At 37.2% G+C, this 23,510-nt stretch overlaps 1 protein-coding gene across 1 annotated transcript in view; it reads right to left on the bottom strand.

The window, feature by feature from the left end:
• Nucleotides 1-23,510, bottom strand: part of Hsc70-5 (Heat shock protein 70 cognate 5) — a 214,480-nt gene that overhangs the window by 56,509 nt on the left and 134,461 nt on the right. Inside the window, exons 11-12 of the mRNA XM_090385060.1 lie at nucleotides 11,078-11,215; nucleotides 1,552-1,656 (exon numbers count right to left, since the gene is read on the bottom strand). Of these exons, the coding sequence (XP_090241186.1) occupies nucleotides 1,552-1,656; nucleotides 11,078-11,215 (243 nt within the window). The remainder of the gene's footprint in view (nucleotides 1-1,551; nucleotides 1,657-11,077; nucleotides 11,216-23,510) is intronic.

The following is a 23,510-nucleotide window of genomic DNA, read 5'->3' as shown; positions in this document are numbered from 1 at the left end:
TTTGTAACTTTGCTGGTGCCTTTGATTCCATCAGTTGGAAGTGTACTGATGATGTTGCGCATGGCTAAATGTACTTTTAATATTTTCTCTATAATTAAAGATTACTTCAGGAATTGCACAGTAACAGTTAAGTTGAATTTTGGTTCAATCACACGTCTTGTGACTTGAGGCTGTCCGCAGGGATCTGTCTTTGGTCCTTTAATGTAGAACTTGGTTTTGGAAGATTGGCTCGAGAGAATTTGACCACTCACACACAATAGCTCATGCAGATGATATAGTAATACTTTGCGCGGAAACACCAAAAAGGAGCTTGAAATCTCTTGCTTTCAAAAAAGTTATGAATTCTTTTAACATTTTGTATTGTACAACATCTGATTTATCTTTCTTTTTGTTCTACCTGGTCAGGTCTAATAACAAAGACTAGTAAAAGTTTCAACAACAACAACAGCCTCACTGTATTTTTGTAATATGTGTATAAAATTACATTTATAATTTTTAAGGTTTTAGTTTTAAAATTAAAATTAATTTTATTGAATTACTACTGAAATGCTACTATTAAATTACTACTGAATTACTAACTTCCTGAATGATTATCCTTTCCCTTAAAAATTGCCGAAACCAAACCTTGAATCAATTTCAACATTTCAAATTTCAGTAGAGGGGAGGGGACCTATTTTTAAACTGCATGTTATACAAAGGGTTAGTATGAAAAGAAAAGGTTTCCATCTCTTTATAGTAAGAATTAATTAAATGAGAATGTTTAAAGAATAATTCTGATATCTGTTCTACTAACTAGCATGAAATCTCTTGCTTTCAAAAAAGTTATGAATTCTTTTAACATTTTGTACTGTACAATATCTGATTTATCTTACTTTTTGTTCTACCTGGGCAGGTCTAATAACAAAGACTAGTAAAAGTTTCAATAACAACAACAGCCTCATTGTATTTTTGTAATATGTGTATAAAATTACATTTATGATTTTTAAGGTTGTAGTTTTCAAATTAAAATTAATTTTTATTGAATTACTACTGAAATGGAAACATTTTTCCATTTCAGTAACTTCCTGAATGATTTTATCCTTTCCCTTAAAAATTGCCGAAACCAAACCTTGAATCAATTTCAACATTTCAAATTTCAGTGGGGGGGGGGGGTAGATTTTTTTGTTTCTATCATTCTTTCCTGCTAGTAACTTACCTGGATGGGCATTTAATTCATTTCAATAGTCTATCTTATCATAACAAACTTGATACAGCAATAAACACTAAGTCTGACCATTTAGATTTAGAGATTTAAAGTTTTGAGTGAGTACTGTGTACTTGACAAAGGTTATTAAAAAACTATAATAATAAATAATTTGCACTTGGCCAGTGTGCATACATTTTGTTATGCAGTCATTATTTTATTAACCTAAAAAAGGAATTTTTTTATGGAATTTGCAAGTGGATCTTGTGTTGGTCATTAAAATCCTTAACTAACTGGACCCTCTCACTTCATAAATTAGTTCTCATGTTGTATTTTTTGGGGGGGGGAATCTATCCAGTAATACTTACTAGAGAAAACTGTCCCAGAATCTTATTATCTGAAGCCATATCTCGTTCTCCCTGGAAAACTTTTATCTCCACCTGCGTTTGGCCATCAGCAGCAGTAGAAAAGACCTATTACATAAAAAATAAAATTGTTACAAATTATATAGTAAAATTAGCACACTTCACTAAAAATGATCTGACAAAGGCAACAGAGGAAGAATAAAATTTGTCTAATTCTAAAACAGACAATTTATACCTCGTAATGTTTAGCCAGTAGATCCCATTAGCTCTCAGAACATCCTGGATTTGTTATAGCATGGACTGAACAGGGTGTCAAAAGTGTGCAAAGTGTGGGAAGCACTTAAGAATGTCAGTCCATTCTTAAGTGCTTCCCATATGAGTAAATGCAGAACATAGACCAAATGGATCAAATTCGATAGCTGCAGATTTCTGCTCTGAATGGCTTGTTCCACTTCATCCCACGGGTGCTCAGTTGGACTGAGATCTGGTGAAGTCACCACAGCAGACTGAATTCACTCATGTTCCTGAGCAAACCAATCTTCTTCAGTGAATCATTTCCACAGAACCAATTTGTACAATTCTAATCTTGCGACATGACACATTATTCTGCAGGAAGAACTCATTTGCAGATGGATAAACTGCAGCCAAGAAGAAATGTGCCTAGCTAGAAACAATTTCCGGATAACCCATGGCACTCAAATATTACTCTACTGGGGCCCAATCTGCACCATTACTTTGCTCATACCAGCCTGCATTGTTGACAACTGGCACCTTGGATTTGCAATGCTTTTGCCACATTCTGGTATTTTCATCAGCATGAAACAGCAGGAACTTGGATTCGCCAAACTAGGCAATGTTTTTCCAAACCTCAACTGTGTAGTGTTGGTATTATCAAGTCCACTTTAAATGTAGCACTAAGAAGTCCATAAACAATACTCCAAGGATCATACATAAATTGTATGATCAGCAGTGTATGTCAGAATATTATTTCCATTTATCTGATAAAGCAGGTGAAACTTTCTTACCAGAAATTACTCAAAAATGAGAGTCGAAGTAGGAGACAAGTTTATATTATTCTGTTCATTGCATTGATGAAAGAATGACAAACTATTTAATATCCTATTAAGTAATTCCTCGGGAGTATAATTAATATAAGTACATTTATTAAGTCTATAAATGATAAATATATAACAATGTGATTTAATAATATAATACATAATGTAATTTTAGTATAGCATGTACTACTATCATATAAGCTGGGAATAGTGTAATGTTCTTATTGTACTTAAATATATCTTTAAATTTAAACAAGCATGCCTCAGACAAGAACAGTAATGTAAAGTGTGTTGGGAGTGCTTTGGTTTGAGGCAAAAATAGCAGAGAGCAGGTTGCTTAACCAGAGTTTTTTTAGTGTGCACTATATACAGTATGTTTGAAGATCCTTCTGTAGCAGGCCATGATACAGCCAAAGGGGGGTGCCCTTGTATGTTTCAGACAAAGAGTGAGGAGATTAAGCAAATTTTCAGCAATCTGATTTGAGAATTAGAGCTCGAAAAAAAAAAGTTGATGCCCTCGAAGAAATCAAAATGAGGGATTTATCAAGCACACAACTACCTGACTCAATGCTAAAACTTACACTCGTGCATCAGACAGCACAGCAGAATCACCAAAAGCAGAGTGCTGGTCCCACAAGAAGTAGCTATTGTCAGTAAAATAAGATCAGATATGTCTGCCAGAGGTAAAAGATAATGAAGTTATAGACCAATCACCATCTTTTAAGGGCACAAAAGATGATACTGTTGTACATTCTGGTACAATGATATTAAAATTTATGTAAGAGGCATAAGAGAAACGTTCAGAAAAAGCCACAAGTTAGGTTTTTTTTTTTTTTTTTTTTTTTTTGTTAGTTGTTGGCACACCAGCTTCTGTGGCCATAATGCACCCCGCAAAGTTTTTGCATTTTCTACTCAGATCCAAGCCCAAAGCGGGAATCAAACCCATGACCTTTGGGTTGCCAGGCAGGCACTTTACCCACCCGGCTAGCCCAGTCAGCTCCAGAAGTTAGAATTAAATTTGAGTGTTTGATAATTTTGCCTGGACATGAAGGGATAGAATTTTTCTCAGTATGGTCTGTCAACAGGAGACTTGCAATAATTGTGTCATAAATATATGAAGAAAAGAAAAAGTGTTAATTGTCCTGTCTTTTGTCAGTCATACGAGCCTGAGTCAGATGAGAAAAGATGTTTTCAAGAAAAGACATCTTTTTCAAAGATTGCGAAGAAGTGGTGATCAGGATATGTGAAATTGTAAAAGAACAATACAGAACATTGAGACGTGCCTACACTCTTGCTGCAGTGCCAAGATTGTAAAATGGAAGAAATTTGTGAGTGAGCAGGGATCCAGAGACCCTTGGAATTCAATTTATAAGATTTTAAATAATAAAAGAAGCCTCTCAGATATCTCTTATACGATTGGGCAGGATTTTGGAGGGTCTCTTTCCGGAGGATGTAGAAGGATTAAGCGAAATGCAAGAACATATGAGGCATGAAATATGGAATATAATAGTAATGAATTAGAGGAGGAATTTACCTCCAGTGAAGTGAAGGAAGCAGTGGATAGGGCCAAGGGTGGTAAGTCACTGGGCCCAGATAAATTAGAAGTTGTTGTTATTAAAGGTACTTATAAAATATGTCCATATATATATATATGTAAATATGTATAATAAATGTTTAGATGAAGGAGTTTTTCCCCCAGGCTGGAAGATTGCACAGGTAAAGTTATTAGTTAAAGGTGGTGTGGACCAAATGTTAAATGAAACTGGGACATATCGTCCTATTGCCCTTTTGTCAGTATTTGCAAAAATATATGAACGGTTAATAACAAACCAGTTGATGATGATATATGAAAGAAAAGGCTTGATGTTGATAAGCCAATATGGCTTTAAAAAGGATTGTTCGACTGAAGATGCCACTTGCAAATTGGTACAGAAAGTAGAGGGCAGTGGGATGACATATGTCCTAGGAATATTTATTGACTTTAAGGGTGCATTCGACCAGCTTTGGTGGGATGGAATATTGTTTAGAATAAGACAAACTGGATGTTCTGATAATTTGTATAAAGTGTTTAAGAATTATTTTTCAGAAAGAAAAGTGATAATTAAAACTAAGTATACACAAATAGAGAAGAATATGTACAGAGGATGTCCACAAGGCTCGGTGATTGGTCCCTTTGCCTGGAACATCGTTTTTGATGAGTTTTTAAGTTCGGATGTTCCAGGTGTAACCAAGATAGCTTAAGCAGACGACCTGGTCTTACTAATTGAAGGCAATGCAAGATCTCAAATTGAGGATAAAGCTGGGAAAGTGCTGAATGATCTTGCGCATTGGACCAGGAAGTATAAACTTGAAAATTCCCGTGAGAAGTCAGTACAGATGTTATTAAAGGGAAAACTCAGTCAAAATCGGGCCCCTGTTGTGAGGCTTCTCGGTGATGCAGTTCAATACGTGAAAGTAACAAAATATTTAAGCCTGAAATTAGAAGTACGTCCATTCTTTACTGAATATGTACGTTATTTAAAAGAACTCTCTATGCAAAGCTTCGGAGGGTGATAAGGGTGGATTGGGGTATAAAAGGTCAATCTATAAACTTACTCTATGAATGCCTATTTGTCCCCATAATAACCTATGCCTCCGGAGCTTGGGTGCACAGAGTATCCATGGTAAAAATTCAAAAGTATATTACAGGTGCAAAGATTTGCATTATTAGGTATTACTAGAGCGTGTCAAACCGTCTCCACAGAGGCCTTACAGGTTACCTCTGGGAAGATCCCTGTTCAGTATGCCGTCTTGTTGTCTGGGCTGTTATATCTTACAAAAAGAAATAAGGAAAACGATCATGGGAATAAACTCCTGTCCTGACATTAACAAAATCTATAGTAGAGTAGATGTGAAACAAGAAAAAACTAGGATATTACAAGAAATAATGGCAGGACAGTTGGAACAGCTCAGAGACAAGGGGCGACAAACGTATTTGTTTCTACTGAAGGTAGACATTGTCAATAAGAAGAGGAAAGTGTGGTTGCAATTTGGGTTATGCTATTGTGGTTGCCAAGCAACTTCTGAACATATCATGATGGACTGTACAAATTATGAAGACCTACGAAATGAATTAAGACTATCTACCGGAACCCTGGAGGGAGAGAGAGACTTTGCATGTCCTGTTTACAGATAAAAGGGTGTTTGCTTATTTTAACAAATACATAGAAAAAGTTTTTAAAAGAAGACAATATCTCCATGGTACAGGCGCGCCTCCTAGCGGCAGGGACAGAAACTCTCCTCATTAAGATCTGTGAACGAGGATTTAAACAAGATCTTTCTTACGAGAGGCTAAGTGGCCATGATTAACTAAATTGTGTTAATAGTTAATGTTGCCTTATTTTTAGGTTTGTTCGATATTGAATTCTTTAGGCTCTGACAAAAATTCCCTTTAAGACCTGAGCCATGGATAGGCTTCAGCCTAGGGAATGGTGGCTTAAAGGAGATCTAAAATGGAAATGTCAACAGGAGACAGTCTCTACAGAGATGGGATATATTTAAATTGAATGGGTGCAAAAAAATCTGTTCATGATATCAAGGCAGTTTTAAGATGGATCAGAAAACTGTTAGTTTGGATAGTTTAATGGCAGCCAAAAGCAGAGGCAAAACTGATCCTTGTAGTGCTTCTACTAGAACATGCAGCAGCCTAGAAAGCAAGGTGTGGAGATTATCATGGGACAAGCAAATATATTAGTAAAAGAAAAAACAGGCACACGCATACTTACGTTACACAAATGCAGACATAGGGATGTTAGAAATATGGTGCCACTCAGACATGGCATGCAGAATTTTAAAAGGGAAAAGACATATGGAGGTGGGGAGTTATACTTTGGTCAAACCAGTGGTGGATCACCTGACAGGTGACTAACTTTCTTTCAAATTTTTGGAAAAAAGTATGGATATTTTGAATGTCAATACATTCGAAAAATATATAAAGTATTATAAACAAAACTTGTGTATTAACTTTTTTAATAAAAAAAGAGAATATTTAAAAAACTTGCAATTTTAACCATTTTATTTTCAAAAAAGGCAAAAAAAAAAAAAAAAAATTAATTCTGATGACAATTTAAAAATTATTTTAGACAAATATGGAAATGACTATATTAAACTATCGTTTTCCAGTTTAAAAGACTTTAAAAGACCATTAACTCTCAAAATTTTAAACATGCACATGTGCATATATTTCTGTTTATTGTGTGTACAAATACTTTTAAAAAATTAAGAATTTATATGCATGCACATACACACTGTGGCAATAAAGTTCCCAGACTGGGAACTGGTGCTGTGATGGATGTGTTGATGACTTTGAAAATAAACGGAAATGGTATGTTGTAGTTCAAACTTTCTCCAACAGATAGTGGTACAGAGATTGCCAGTAGGCTGACAGAATACAAGTTACAACCAGTTTCATTAGTAGTATTAATGTTCATGTCATGATTTTGCAGTGGAGCAACAAACAAATACCAAATTTTGCTTTGAAATAGGAAAATCTGCAACAGAAATCTATGAAATGTTAAATCATACCAGTGCATTTGAATGGTATAAGAAGTTCAAAGATGGATTTGAAGATATTTGCAATGCCCCAAGGAGTAAGCACCCATCACCCTCTCAAAGTGAGGACAGAGTTGCAAAAGTTCAGGAAGTTGTGGCAAGAGATCATCAATTCACCCTCAGAATGATGGCTGAGGAATTGGACTTGAATAAGGAGACAATTCGTCAAATTCTGCATTAAGATTTAGGGAAAAGGAAGGTCTGTGCCTCACAGATGCGCAGAAGCAACGAATGTCACCAAGCAGACTTCATTCAGACCTGTCAGGACAATCCTAATTTCCTCAACTGAACTGCAACTAACACCAGATATTTCCACTGCCCTCAGACTGTGCTTAACAGGTGGTGCAATTATGTTCAACGACTCCATTTACCAACAGGTGCACAGTGCAGCCATGAGTTCCCCAGTTAGTTCAGTCAAGGCAAATATCGCGATGGAAGATTTAGAGGGTCGTGCATTTATGAATGTACCAGATCCCATTACCTTTTGGTGTCGCTACGTGGATGACGTGTTTGTGGTTGACCGACTCTTAGACCACCTCAATTCTCTGTTGCCTTTCATAAAATTCACCATCGAGCTATAATCGGACAATACCATACCATACTTAGTTTAATGGACAACTGTCTATTGTAAACCAATATGTGCTGGCCAATTTACCAACTTCCTGTCAGCACACGCGTGCAGCCATCTTCTTGCCATTACACGAATCTAGTTAACCAGTGCCTAGACCCACTAGTTCTGAAGATGAGAGGTGCACCGAGATTGCTAAAGTCAAGGCGAATCTTGCAGGGTGTGGCTATCCCACCAGTACCCTTGACAGATGTGACCTAAAGACACATGACCACGTAGCAACCAACAGGAACATCCAAGGTAATGACTCAAACACTGTGAGTGCCTTTACCCCATACTACCCAAACCTATCACAAGTTTCTAGGGTCCTAAAATCATATGGGATAAAATGCGTAAAACTCCCAGGCAGAAAGTTACGATCCCTCATGTCTACTGCATCTCTTGCCGTGACTGCACTAGCTACTACATTGGAGAAACTGGGAGACGGCTTGGAAAACGTCTTTCGGAACACGAAAGATCCATCCGCTTAGCGGACATAGAACACCCGGCCATTGCTGAATACTTCTGGTCAACCCACCACGACATTGACCCACACCGTGATGTTGTGATTGTAGATAGGTCCCGTCACTACTGGCGACATGCCTGGTTGGAGTCGTTGAACATCACATGCTCTAATACCTCAGTCAACAGGAGCAGTGGATGTCATGTCCACCCTATCATTGAAGCAACCATTTTGATGAATGACAAATGTTGGCAACGTTCACGTGCGTCAGAGCCACAGGCTTCAACATCCAACAATTAACTATCACGCAGTTCATATACACGACTGGCAGTACATGCCCTCGTTCCACACTCTTAACTGTCAGTTTGACTGATGAAGATTAACAAACTAACCGAAAGCTTTTGTATGTATTTAATTTAATATATGTGTGTTTTCCAATTAATATTAAACTTGTCATTATTTATTCTGTCTCCATTTCGCTCTGTGTCATGCAATTACCAACAATAATAAAATGGATTTTTTTAAATGGCTGATGGTATTTAACCTTGATTCCTTAAATCATTTTGCTACTACTAATACTAATAACATCATAACTACATGTCAACAAGTGTTTTAGAAGATCTTGGCAACAATAGGCATTTAAAATTTTGATGCTGGTGCATCATATTTAAAAGAGAAATATTCGTATGAAGCAGTGTACACGTGCCATACATATTCTGAATTTATTAAGTGGTGATGCCAAGTGATTAAAGACTAGAGACTTACAATTTAGAGCCCAATTAACTGTTAACAAAATACAGTGAGATATAGCTGTTATGGACTTCATTTAATGCAATTTGGATTGAAAAGAGCAAAACTACACTCACTTTTCAATTACTAAACAGTAGGTCGGGTTCGTTTTTCTTTGCCTGAAGAACTTATGAGATTTGAAAAAGTTTGTAAACTTCATGTGGGAAAAACAAATTTGGTACTTTCCTTAGGCAAGAACAGTACTTTCTCAATTCTGGATATAAACACATATTGGACATATATACAGTCAGATACTCCTAAAAGCAACTGCTGATGGAAGAAGAAAAACAGCAGTTTTTCTTTTTTCTTTTCCATCAGCACACTTGAAGAAAGGAAACCATCCACACTTCAAGAAAGGAAAAATACAGCTTTAAGTGGCATTTCCCTTTCAAGATCATACATCATCAATAGGATTCAAACCTAGGCCTTTTCTAACTAGTGTAGGACAGTGATTAAAACTACTGTGCTACCCTCAATGGGTAGGTGCATGGTGGAGAATCTTTTTTGAGGAAGTAATGGCAAAGCTGGCTGAATACAGAGCAAAGGAAGGAATTTTTAGGAAGCTTTTTGGTATAGTCTGCTTTGCATGTGGCTATCATGTATATATCTGCTTTGCATGTGACATGATAGCCACATGCAAAGCAGATATATACTGCTATAACACAAAGAAGTTTTGGTATTGACAATAGCAAAATATAACAAATTAATTATTACAAGAGATATCAAATGACAAACAGCACAGTCAAACTTATAAAGCAGTGTCAAGATAGTTATACAGTAGACTTTCAGAATAACGGCACCTTTGGGGATTCAAAGTGCCGTTATGTCAATTTTTCTGTTATAGAAAGTTTATTATTTAATATATTTAATGCAGAAATAATGAGGCTAAAGAAGAAATAGAGAGGTTAAGAATGCAATTTTATTACGTGCACATAGAAAACCAACATGTTGACGATCCAATGTTATATTCTGCCATTAATACATGCCTGCCTATGCCCCATTCTATCTTTTTTTTTTTATGTCAAAAATAGTCTACACAGGTAGCACAGTGGCATAATCACCACCCTCCCCATACCAGGTGAAATAGGTCTGGGTTCGAATCCCAAACATTCCAGGTGATCCTATTGTAATAGTTTGGATTATATCGAGTTTGTCACTAAGCTTTAATGTTGTTCTTTTTTTCTCCGTATGAGGTTTATTAACGTTAGGGGCCATAGTGAGGAGTTTTTAATTTAAAGCAAATGTAAAACAGCAGTATAATCCGTGATATCAGTACAAAATTCACTTTCAAAATGGCAAATGTAAACAAATACAGTAATCATGTGACTTGCTGTTTTCTTTTTTCTGGCACTGCAAGACATGTGATGTGTGCTGCATGTAAACATCTGATCTGTGCTGTTAGCTCTAATGTTCTGTTATTTGGAGTGGCGTTATTTCAACAGTCTACTGTACTTCTGCTTATAAAGCAAAAGTATAGAATGTCACAACACTTGAAGTTTAAGAGATATGAGGATCCAGCACACAAGAAAGAAATTAAAAGCATACTGTCAGACTAATATATACAGAAATTTACAGGTTCACATTAAGAAGTTAAAATACAAATACTTTAAATATTTTATTCTAATTTTAGGATTTCTCTATATCCGTTTTCTGTTAAGCAGAAACAAGGTATATATTTTTTTCTTTTTTTAAATATTTCTTTCCCATTAATCAATTCTTTAAGGAGGGACATAGTCATCTTCCTCCACTGACTGTCAAAGATATTTTTGAAAACAAATTGAGATGGGATGAAGGCTGGTTTGAGGCATATCTGAATATGATTCTAAAAGTTGGAGACAAGTAAATTTCTGAAGTGTGGAATGAAGCAGCCAAACTAATATCCATCAGTTAACTATACAAATCATTACTAATTGAAAAATAAATAATTCATGAAGTACCATCTATAGTCTCATATTTGTAGAATAAAATGAATAATGTAAAAGTTGGTAACTTTAATGTTCTTTGAAAGATCTATTTAACAAATACCTGACTTTTCTTTGTAGGAATTGTTGTATTTCTGTTGATAAGTTTTGTAAACACACCACCCAGAGTTTCAATGCCCAGTGACAATGGTGTAACATCTAGAAGAAGAACATCTGTAACATCACCAGCAAGAACTCCTCCCTGAAAAATTAATTTTAATATTTTTTATATACCTACAAATCATTAAACACATAAACATATATCTACTTGTAAATGTAAACTTATATTTCAGAAAAGGTAAAACTTATTGTACAAATTTCCAATTTTCAGTAGTCCATACATTTTGTTACTGACCCCATATGAGTCAATTTCCTGTGGTAAGGATATCACTATACACTGCTGTTATACTAAAAATAATGGAAAGGTCAATTAATAATGCTACTGCTGGAAATGAGCACTAGCATGGGCGTGTCACAAGTTACAGTTAAATTCGAAAGTGTCTATAATCCTGCCCAGACATGATAGGAGGGAGTAGATAAGTCTTGTCAATCAATTTGGCCCTGGAAATATTGTGCAAGGCCCATGGGGTAAAATTTTTCTCAGCGTGGTCTGTGCTTGTTAAGAGGAGAGATTGCTTCTACACGAATGGGATACACTTAAATACAAAGGATGCAAGAATATTTGCTGATGCTATCGAGGCAATGTTAGGTGGGTGAGAAAACTGCTAGCTTGGGCGGGGGAGGGGATTCACAGACTAACAGTAGCCGCAGGCAGAGGTGGCAAGGATGCAAAAGGATGCAAGAATATTTGCTGATGCTATCGAGGCAATGTTAGGTGGGTGAGAAAACTGCTAGCTTGGGCGGGGGAGGGGATTCACAGACTAACAGTAGCCGCAGGCAGAGGTGGAAGTGATTCTTGCACTGCTTCTATTGGAATGAGCAGCAGCCCAGAAAGCAAGTTGCTGGGGATTTCAGGAACTGCCTGATGTCATAAAACAAATAAATGCATGGGCTGTGTTAGAGTAACTAAGAGTAAGAACAGGTGCATGTATACTTGCATGTACACCAATGCTAGAAGTATAGTAAATAAATTTCGTGAACTTGAAGAGCTGGTCAAGACATCAGAGACACAGTTTTACACAGATATAAAGAATATCTGAGTTGGAATTTGGGGAGTACAATGTGTACAGAAAGGATAGGAAGGGAGGAAGGGTTATGCTGTTAGTTAAGAAACACTAAATCTAAGGAAGTGCATCCGACTGACATAGATGGACAGTGCAATGTTGAGTCAGTTTGGTGAGACAATCACTGGGGAAAATGAGAATAGGAGTTTGTTATAGGTCTAGTGACTCTGATGATTAGAATGAACAATTATACAGAGAAACAGAGTGGGCCAGTAAATCAGAGTGACTTATACTGGGGGATTAACTTCCCAGATATTGACTGGAACTTGTGGATTGGTCACTCACACACTAGCAAGGCTTCTGGGAATTTATTTGATAATTGTTTTCTACAGCAGCATGTTAGATAGGCAACCAGAGGGAGTATCGCTCTTGATCTGATTATCAGCGGTGATTATTCATGCATTAAGAATTCACAAATAAAGGAACAACTAGGTGGCAGTGATCATAGTGTACTGATGCAGGATTTACTTAAAGATGTAACCACCATCAGCAGTAAAGGGAACAGTTTTTGCTTTCGTAAAGGTGATCTCAGTGGTTCCTACAGTGGTCTCAGAGATTTTTTAAATTCAATATAGTGGGATCAACCGAAGATGTTACCAACAACAAATTCTCAATGGGAAGCATTCAAGAAAATAAACATGGAAGCAACTACGCTTTTTGTTCCAACTAAGACCTTGCATCTTCACAATGGTAAGACTTGGTAATTCTGGGTATAACCCCCATGCACAAATGCAGTGTGGATGACCACCCAGGTGTGAACCAACATAAGCAGGGGTCGAGGTGTGGTGCCCACACTACATGGAGGAATGCCACCTATCTGTGTTACCAGGCAATACTAGGTGGTAGATGACTCTCATCAACTGGTACAATACCACCACTTTGCTTATTGGAGCCATGAAGTGGTAGAACGCATGTTTAGTCTTCAGAGCAAACTTCCGGTCAACCCTTCCCCATCTCTTCCATCATGCAGTATGATTGATGTCCTTCGAGGTTATGATGAACACCTTGGTGAGATCCAAACTTCCTTACATTTTGAGGGTACAGCTCCAAAGTGGTGGTGTTCGCAGGCTGGCCAGTAGTTAGTACGCCTGACTGAACTATTGGTAACTCTCTAGGAGGCTTCCGGATCAGCTAGTGTATAATCTTTCTGCCTCTACTCTGCCAGATAGTGACTGAAGGGGGTCCGAGTAGTGTGTACGTGGGGATGGGCATTGTCGAGCCCACGTCATGTCAAGGATCTGGGTATATTCTTACCGTGTGTACGCATTTTTTTCCAACAATTTCATTACTTCATACAGCATGTCACACCCCATTTTTTCTCACTATTGAATACACCATGAATTGTCAAACTAATAGAGCAAGCTTATCTGAAAAAGATCTAAACCTCCCCAAACACTTCCTAGTTCAATTCAAAAATATACATGGTCTCAATTCTAATCTCAACGATGTCCATTTCCATTTGCAGGCTGCCAAACCCCATGTACTTTTTCTGACAGAATCCCAATTATTGGTTAATTCAACTCCTACTCATCTCAGCTGCCCAAATTATTCACTGTATGATTCCTTTCGCCCCAAAGGTGGTACCTGTACATATGTTAGTTCCGATATTCCTTGTCAGAGAATTGGTAATTTGGAATCTCCTCTCTTCGATCTTCTCTGGATTAAAATCTCTCTACCTCATTGTGTCAAATTCATTGTCTCTATGTTTGCTCAGATCGTGTCAGTGAAATTATTCTTGTAGGAATGGAATCCTTTATTCTACACTCCACTTTAAAATCTCGTCCTTTATCTAAACCTTGGTTTTCCAATAAATGTGTTAAGGCTGTTCAAGAGAAGAATGTTGCATATCATAATTGGCATGTTTCTAATTCTTCAGTTTCATTTTCTGCCTACACCAAAGCTCGCAACAATTGTAAAGCAGTTATTAATCAGTCCAAACTAGAGTTTGAACAGGCTAAGAGCAGAAAACTTGCTTCTTACCCTAATGGTAGCCAAGCATTGTGGTCTCTCGCGAAAGCTATTGGCCACAACTTTTGTCCATCTCTGCTCCCACCTCTGTCAAAATCAGATGGTTCTGTTGTCACTTCAGCCGAAGATAAAGCTGACCTGCTAGCATCCCATTTTTCTTCAAACTCATGTATTAATGACCTTGGTAAAACACCTCCCACTATTCCCAACCCGCTCCATTCAATGCCTCCTGTGGCCTTCCATCGAAAGGATGTCAGAAGGATTTTTATGAATCTCGATTCTACGAAACCTCCAGGTCCCGATGGTATTTCTCCCCTTGTTTTCAAAACCTGTGCTCATGAACTTACTCCTGTTCTTTGCCGCTTTTTTCACTTTCTTATTCCAAAGGTGTGCTTGGAAATTTGCTCATATCCAGCCAGTTTCTAAAAAGGGTGACAAGTCCCTCCCATCCAATTATCATCCCATTGCAATTACTTCTACTCTTTCTAAAATAATGGAGAAATCAATTAACCGCCAACTCTTAAACTACCTAGAAACCTTCCGTCTGATCAACAATTGCCAGTATGGATTCCGTCAGTGTCAATCCACTGGTAATATTCTGGCTTATGTCACCCATTTATACACAAATTCAATGGAAAAGTTTGGTGAAACACAAGCAGTTGCTCTTGACATCTCAAAGGCTTTCGATCGTGTTTGGCATAAAGGTCTCCTAAACAAGCTTCCATCTTATGGTTTGCCAACTGTTTTTTGTAATTGGTTATCCAGTTTTCTCTCTGATCGCTCACTGAGGGTGATGGTAGATGGCTCTCTGTCTTCTAACTTCTCCACTAATGCTAGTGGCCCTCAAAGTTCAGTTCCTTCCCCCACTCTTTTCCTCTTGTATATTAATAACCTTCTTCCATTGATTGGAAATTCTATCCATAGTTTTGCTGATGATAGCACATTGCATTCCATTTTGAAAAATCTTGACCTGCTCAATCAGCTTCAACTTCTCAAATATCTGCTACCAATTCCTTAAATGCCGATCTCCAGTAAGGAAAAACAACTTAGTTGATTTCAATCCTTCTAAAACTCAGGTCTTGTCTCATATCTCACAAAATGGATTCTTCTGCTCCTATGCTTATCTTTGGTGACACTCTGATTTCTAGGCAAAATGATACATCTCTTTTGGGGATTACCCTGACTTCTAACCTCTCTCTCTCTCTCTTGGCACAAGCAGATTACAAATATTACTTCCTCTGCATCTAGAAAATATGGTTTTCTCTTTCGCTCTCGGCGTTAATTTTCTTCCAAACAGCTGTTCACTCTGTACAAATCGCAAATCCGCCCTATCATGGAATATTTTTCCCACATCTGGGCCGTGCCCCCCCCCCAAACCTCTCTCAGGCTTCTAGATTCCATTCAGAAGAGGGCAGTTAGGTTAATTAATGACTCCTCTCTAACAGTCTCCCCACTCTCTGTCTCATAGATGTACTGTTTCTGCTGCATGCCTTTTCTACAGATACTTCCATGGGCACTGTTCTTCTAAATAAACTTCTATAATTCCCACTATCTCTTTCAAAACAGTCCAAACATGTGCCACCACCAGTTTTTTTTTTTTTTACTGTCCAATTTCAAATTCACAGAAACAACTTTTCATCTTCCTCGTTTATTCATTCAACTGCCGTTTTCTGTAACAACCTTCCTTCACACATATTTCCTGAAAATTACAGTCTATAGAAGTTTAAGTCTAATGTCAACAAATATATTCTTTCGTCTTCTCAACCTCCAACCCAAGCACGGTACTAAGTACTATAGGTTCTAATACCTCTTGTGTTTGGGGTTTCAAAAAAATAAAGATAAATAAAAATAAAATTTAAAAAAATTTTATATTCATAAGCATGCAATAAATTTTGTACACTAGTCAATTTTTTTTAAATAATACACAATGCAAATGTCTTTATTTTAACATTATAATGAATACGAGTGCAAATATTTTTTTTACTAGCAATATATATTTTTTAATAAATTTCAAAATAAAAATGTGCATTAATGTATGGTCTAGTATACCAGCATGATGCAAGGAAGCAAGTTTACACAGCATCATAAGGGTGGTGGGTGGGGGGGGGTTGTTCATTGTTATTAAATTTCCTACAGGGAATGATTTCTGATTTTGTATATCAATTTTAATTATCCTTTTTTTTTTTTTTTTTTTTTTTTTTATGAGAACCCCAAACACGAGAGGTATTAGAACCTATAGTACTTAGTACCGTGCTTGGGTTGGAGGTTGAGAAGACGAAAGAAGATATTTGTTGATATTGGACTTGAACTTCTGTAGATTGTAATTTCCAGGAAATACGTATGAAGGAAGGTTGTTCCAGAAAACGGCAGTTGAATGAATAAATGAGGAAGATGAAAAGTTGGTTCTGTGGGTTTGAAGTTGGACAGTAAATGGATGTTGGCTGGTGGCGGCACGTGTTCGGACTGTTTTGAAAGAGAGAGCGGGAATTATAGAAGCCAATTCAGAAGAACAGTGCCCATGGAAGTATCTGTAGAAGACGCATGCAGCAGAAACAGTGCGTCTATGAGAAAGCGAGTGGAGAGACTCTGTTAGAGATGAATCATTAATTAACCTAAGTGCCCTCTTCTGAATGGAATCAAGAAGCCTGAGAGAGGTTTTGGGGGCACCACCACAGATGTGGGAACAATATTCCATGGCAGGGCGGATTTGCGATTTATACAGAGTGAGCAGCTGTTTGGGAGAAAAGTAACGCCGAGAGCGAAAGAGAAAACCAAGTTTTTTAGATGCAGAGGAAGCAATATTTGTAATGTGCTTGTGCCAAGAGAGATTAGAAGTCAGGGTAATCCCCAAAAGAGATATATCATTTTGCCTAGAAATCGGAGTGTCACTAAAGATAAGCATAGGAGCAGAAGAATCCTTTTTGCGAGATATAAGACAAGATTGAGTTTTAGAAGGGTTGAAATCAACTAAGTTGTCTTTGCCCCACTGGAGAATTACCTGAAGATCGGCATTTAAGGAATTGGCAGCAGATTTTCGAGAACTTGAAGCTGATTGAGCTGGACAAGGTTTCTCAAAATGGAAAGTTGAATGCAATGTGCTATCATCGGCAAAACTATGGATAGGATTTCCAGTCAATGGAAGAAGGTCATTGATATACAAGAGGAAAAGAGTGGGGGAAAGAACTGAACCTTGGGGGACACCGGCATTAGTGGAGAAGTTAGAAGACAGAGAGCCATCTACCATCACCCTCAGTGAGCGATCAGAGAGAAAACTGGATAACCAATTACTAAAAACAGTTGGCAAACCATAAGATGGAAGCTTGTTTAGAAGACCTTTATGCCAAACACGATCAAAAGCCTTTGAGATGTCAAGAGCAACTACTTGTGTTTCACCGAACCTTTCCATTGAATTAGTCCATAAATGGGTAACATAAGCCAGAATATCACCAGTGGATCGACACTGACGGAATCCATACTGGCGATCATTGATCAGACGGAAGGTTTCTAGGTAGTTTAAGAGTTGACGGTTAATTGATTTCTCCATTACTTTAGAAAGAGTAGAAGTAATTGCAATGGGACGATAATTGGATGGGAGGGATTTGTCACCCTTTTTAGGAACTGGCTGGATATGAGCAAATTTCCAAGCAGAAGGAAAAACACCTTTGGAATACGAAAGTGAAAAAAGGCAGCAAAGAATAGGAGTAAGTTCAGGAGCACAGGTTTTGAGAACAAGTGGAGAAATACCATCAGGACCTGGAGCTTTCTTAGCATCAAGATTCATCAAAATCCTTCTGATATCCTTTTGACGGAAGACCACAGGAGGCATTGAATGGAGCGTGTTAGGAATGGTGGGAGGTGTTTTACCAAGATCATTAATACATGAGCTTGAAGAAAAATGGGATGCTAGCAGGTCAGCTTTATCCTTGGCTGAAGTGACAACAGAACCATCTGGTTTGGACAGAGGTGGGAGCAGAGATCGGCAAAAGTTGCGGCCAATAGCTTTGGCAAGAGACCAGAATGCTCGGCTACCATTAGGGCAAGAAGCAAGTTTTCTACTCTTAGCCTGTTCAAACTCTAGTTTGGACTGATTAATAACTGCTTTACAATTGTTGCGAGCTTTGGTGTAGGCAGAAAATGAAACTGAAGAATTAGAAACAAGCCAATTACGATATGCAACGTTCTTCTCTTGGACAGCCTTAGCACATTTATTGGAAAACCAAGGTTTAGATAAAGGACGAGATTTTAAAGTAGAGTGTGGGATAAAGGATTCCATTCCTGCAAGAATAATTTCACTGACACGATCTGAGCAAACGTTGACATCAGAAGTTTTGAAACAGTAATCAGACCAAGGAAAAGAAGAAAAGAAGTCTCGCAGGTCATCCCATTTTGCATTCTTGTAATGCCAAACAATACGAGGTTGGGAATAGCCATGAGATAAAGGTTCCATTGGAGAAGAGACAATCACCAAGTTGTGATCTGAAGTGCCTAAAGGACCTCTCACTTCAACCTTGTACTTAGAAGGGTTGTTTGTGAGAAAAAGATCAAGCGTATTGGCTGTATGATTAGGATTGTCCGGTATTCTTGTAGGTAAATGAACAATCTGTGCTAGGTCATTAGTAATTGCAAAAGCCTCAGCATCACGACCTGCTGGGTCGGTGTGACTAGAAAACGGAAGCCAGCTGGAGTTGTGAACGTTAAAATCACCAAGGAAAATTACCTCACTGTTAGGAAAGTGGGACTGGAGAAAGTCAAGTTGCAAAGAGAGGAAGTCAAAGAGCTCCAAGTGATTAGTGGAGTTGGGAGAACGGTAGAGACAACAGATGAATTTTACACAATGAGGTAGAGAGATTTTAAGCCAGAGAAGATCAAAGAGAGGAGATTCCAAATTGCCAAGTCTCTGACAGGGAATATCAGAACGGACATATGCGCAAGTACCACCTTTGAGGCGAAAGGAATCATACAGCAAATAATTTGGACATCTGAGATGAGCAGTAGTTGAATCAACTGATAACTGAGGTTCAGACAGAAAAAGTACATGGGGTTTGGAAGACTGCAAGTGGAAATGGACATCGTTGAGATTAGAATTGAGACCACGTATATTTGTGAAATGAATTAGGAAGTCCTTGGGAGGTTTAGATCTTTTTGCAGATAAGCTTGTTCTGTTAGTTTGACAATTCATGGTGTATTCAATGGTAAGAAAAAATGGGTGGGACATGCTGTATGAAGTAATGAAATTTTTGGATATGGCGTATATGTGGTAAGAATATACCCAGATCCTTGACATAACGTGGCCTAGTGCCACCTTTTTGTCCACACGGTGTAATGAAAGTGTCAGAAAAACGTCAGAGGCATATTCTAAGGTGCAAATTAAGTCATAAAAAAGCTTTATTTCAAGTAAATTTTACAAGTACAGTAAACTCCTGCTATAATGTTTCAATTATAGCATTCTTTTTTTCTAGTTCTATGACCAATGAAATGGAACAGTCCTGCTTATAATATTCCTTGGGACTGGTCCCTTCGACACCTACAATGGGAGTTTACTGTATATAATTGTTCAAAATGGCATCAAAGTTTTCCAAATGGTCAATGAACCAGTCATTCAATACATACACAAATTTGAATTATGCTCTGGTGTCTGAGCTTTCATTACTAATAATGCTTCATATATGTTCAAAGCACGAGTAAAAAACCTTATTATTATTTTATTTTTTGATGTAATTTGTGTCATGTGCAATGTTCGTCTTGCTGGAAAATTATGGCAGTAAAAGCTGAAACAAGTTAATGTCCTGGTTGTAGCAATTAAATGTTCATTAACTACTTGTCCTGCATGTAAAGCTCATTTTAAGATATTTAAAAAAAAAAGTCGATATGAGTACCACAACACCAGTTTACATTCAAACAAGATGGAACGTGGTCCTGGGTTGTACTCTATTCTAGTGTATACACAAGTTGTACTCCATTGTACAGAAGATTAAAATGAATTTTTTGAGCAGGAAAAGGGAACCAGTACAGTAGCATGATAAAGGATATAGTTGCAAAAATGCTTCCTTGAGAAGTGATTTGTACCATATAAAAACAAACTGTTTGAATGTCCTCAGATATAAGCATGTAAATTTTATAACAAAATGAGTGATTTTTACCTGGAACAGATTTTTTTTTTTTTTTTAAGTATGTTGAGTTTTCAATCCTAATCAACTCAAGTGCTTGGATATTTCTATGAGTGATGTGGATATCATGTTCAACAATATTACCTATGTTTGAAGACATAACTTAAAAGACAAATATTGGTGCTATGCATAAACTGGAAGGAATTAATACCACTGACAACTTTTTTAGTTTCCAGAAAAATAACAATAGGGATACTGTTCAAACATTTGTCAGTTAAAACAGAGTGCTGATGTAAAGCAATCTTTTTAAAAATACATCTGTGTGTATAATATGCTGTATCAAAATTCACCTTTGCCATTTAATATGTAATGCATGAAAACTGAACCTAAATCCTAAATAATACAATTAATTTTGCATGCTTCTATTGTCCTTATATTACCTTCATTACTAGCATCCCAAAATAGCTTTATTTTTATTATAAAATTAATTATACTATAAAATATCAGTGTAAATACACCATAGATAGCTCATAAAAAAAAAACTACAGTCGTAGTGTAAAGGCATCGATTTAATTTCATCTCATATTGTGACTACCTTCACAACGACTTACCATGTATTGCACTACCTCAAATAAGTAATGCTTCACTAATAGAGAATATTTTTACTTATTCTCAATGGGCACCACCACCACCCAGACGGCACTGTTTCAAGGCTTGTTGGCCTATTGTTGGTGGGTGGGCAGCTACCTTGGTGTTGCAATCATGCCAACCCAGTTAGCATTAGCATTAGCAGAGGCATTTGATGCAAGAAAGCAAGCTTATTCAGCATCAGCCAAAAAAAAAAGAAACACCCCACTCCCATTTCACCCCTCCGTTCGTTCGAAATACCTGTCCAGTTGAGCTTTAAATTTGTTTAGCCTATCAACTTCAACAACAAGTGATGGAAGTCGGTTCCACCAACCAACCACCCGCTGGCCAAAGGCAAATTTCCGCACATCTATCCGACATCCGTCCTTCCTCAATTTGAATTTATGCCCTCTGAGGTGATTATTCTGAGCAAGATGAAGAATCCCATTGGCATTGAGCATGCTCAAACCATTCAAAGCCTTATACACCTCTATCAGATCACCTCGCCGGTGCCTAGTCTCCAGACTCTGTAATTTGCAAAACTTAAGCCTTTCTTCGTAAGAGCAACCCTTTGTTCCATTCACTAATCTTGTTGCCCTTCTCTGTACCCGTTCCAACAGCTCTACATCCTTCTTGAAATGAGGCCTCCAGACCTGTATACAGTACTCAAGATGTGGCCTAACCATTGCCTTATACAAGGGAATAATCACCTCCTTATCCCTGCTAGAAAAATTCCTGTATATCATTGACAAGACACCATGTGCTACTCTTGCAGCTCGTCTGCACTGCTCAGAGAACTTCATATCTGCCTGCACAATTACCCCCAGGTCCTTTTCATTCTCCACCACTGTCAGTGTAGTACCGCAGAGTTGATACGTTGCTCTGGGGTTACTGTTTCCCATATGTAGTACTTTACATTTGTCAATGTTAAACTTCATTTGCCACCTCTCAGCCCATCTGTTCAACCTTTCCAGATCCTGTTGCAGCAGCATAGCGTCAGTAGTGTCCTTAACAACCATGCCAACCTTTGTATCATCTGCAAACTTGGACATTAAACTTGATATCCCAGTTGTGAAGTAATTCCACAATATGAGAGATTCCAAAAGGTGTACAAAATAATACTATATTAAAATATAAATGCCCAAGATACAAATTGTATAATATATTTTTTTATATTGATTTGTATAATACAATATGACCTTAAAATATACTATATCAGTGTATCAGTATCAGCGATAGGCCAACAAGCCTTTAAATGGTGCCGTTTGGGTGGTGGTGCCCACTGAGAATAAGTAACAATAGTCTTCTCTATCAGTAAAGCGATACTTATTCGAGGTAGTGCAATACATGGTAACTCGTTGTGAAGGTAGTCACAATATGAGATAGGCGCCTCCGTAGCCAGGTGGGAAGGAGCAGCAATGTGTAGCACACGCTTCTTGATTAGACCGGGGTTTGAGCCCGTCACCACCAAATACGGAGGATGCAGAAAGGTCGGGGATTGACCACCGCATATTCCCGGAGCAATATGGCCTTAGTTGCTAATGCTCCTAAAAACCAAAATAACAAACAATATGAGATACAATTAAATCGATGCCTTTACACAACGACTGTAGTTTTTCTTTTATGAGCTATCTGTGGTGTATTTACACCGATATTTTATAGTATATTTTAAGTTCATATTGTATTATGCCTTGTGCATTTATATTTTAATATAGTATTATAAAATGAATAGAGTAATAAAATTTTAGGTCAGAAAGGCTCATAACTTTGAGCCTTTCTGACCCCCTATCCGCCAACCAATGAGTGACTAAACAGCTTTGAAACAGTGCCATCTGGATGGTGGTACTCAACTGAGAATAAGCAACAGCACACTTCTCTGAGGGGAAGTTTGGTTATTTTAGGTATAAGAGGAAGGCAACTCTTTGCTACAGATTTCACAATATGAGATTATAATAATGATGCAGCTGCATTAAAAATGTCATTATAAAATTAATTTTAACTTCTTTGCTGAATTGAAAATTTTTCTTCATTAAAGAGAGGCACATTGCTATAAAAAAAAGAAAATTACATTTCTAATGTGGATTTCCATTTCTCACTGCTTGGAATACATTGTTTTACGTCTCACCCCCACCCCAAATTGTTTTTCTATTATACCCCACTTCCAACAGTTTTCTGGTTTTTCCTGCAACTCTCTAGAATACAAAAAAATACATGAAAATAAACATAGTTGGTACAACGAGCTTAAACTGAGTAGATCTAATATACGTGGGTTCTTCTTTTATTTATTTATCCATTCGCTCATTAGGAAACATTTACTTTTCACCATATTCTTCCCCAAAAATGTTTTTATATATACACTTATTTACAGTATCTATATGCCAACTAAATGATTAATCATTTGTAACCTGCTGTAAATCAGTAAACAGAAAATACTGTATTATCATTTATAGAAAACTGTGAGGAAAGGTATATGGAAGGATTTTTCCTACTTCTAAATCAAAAAATATACCTTAAAATAATTTTAAAAAATACATTACCATGGATGTTGTCAATAATGTAAATATAAAAATTATGTACAAATGAATATTAGTGTAAATACACATCTGTCTGA

Source organism: Mastigoproctus giganteus, chromosome 11, assembly GCF_048544385.1.
Source record: "Mastigoproctus giganteus isolate SK-2022 chromosome 11, ASM4854438v1, whole genome shotgun sequence".
In the NCBI taxonomy this organism is placed as follows: Eukaryota; Metazoa; Arthropoda; class Arachnida; order Uropygi; family Thelyphonidae; genus Mastigoproctus; species Mastigoproctus giganteus.
The sequence above is the reverse complement of the archived record's forward strand: the minus strand, read 5'-3'. Positions and strand labels throughout refer to the sequence as shown.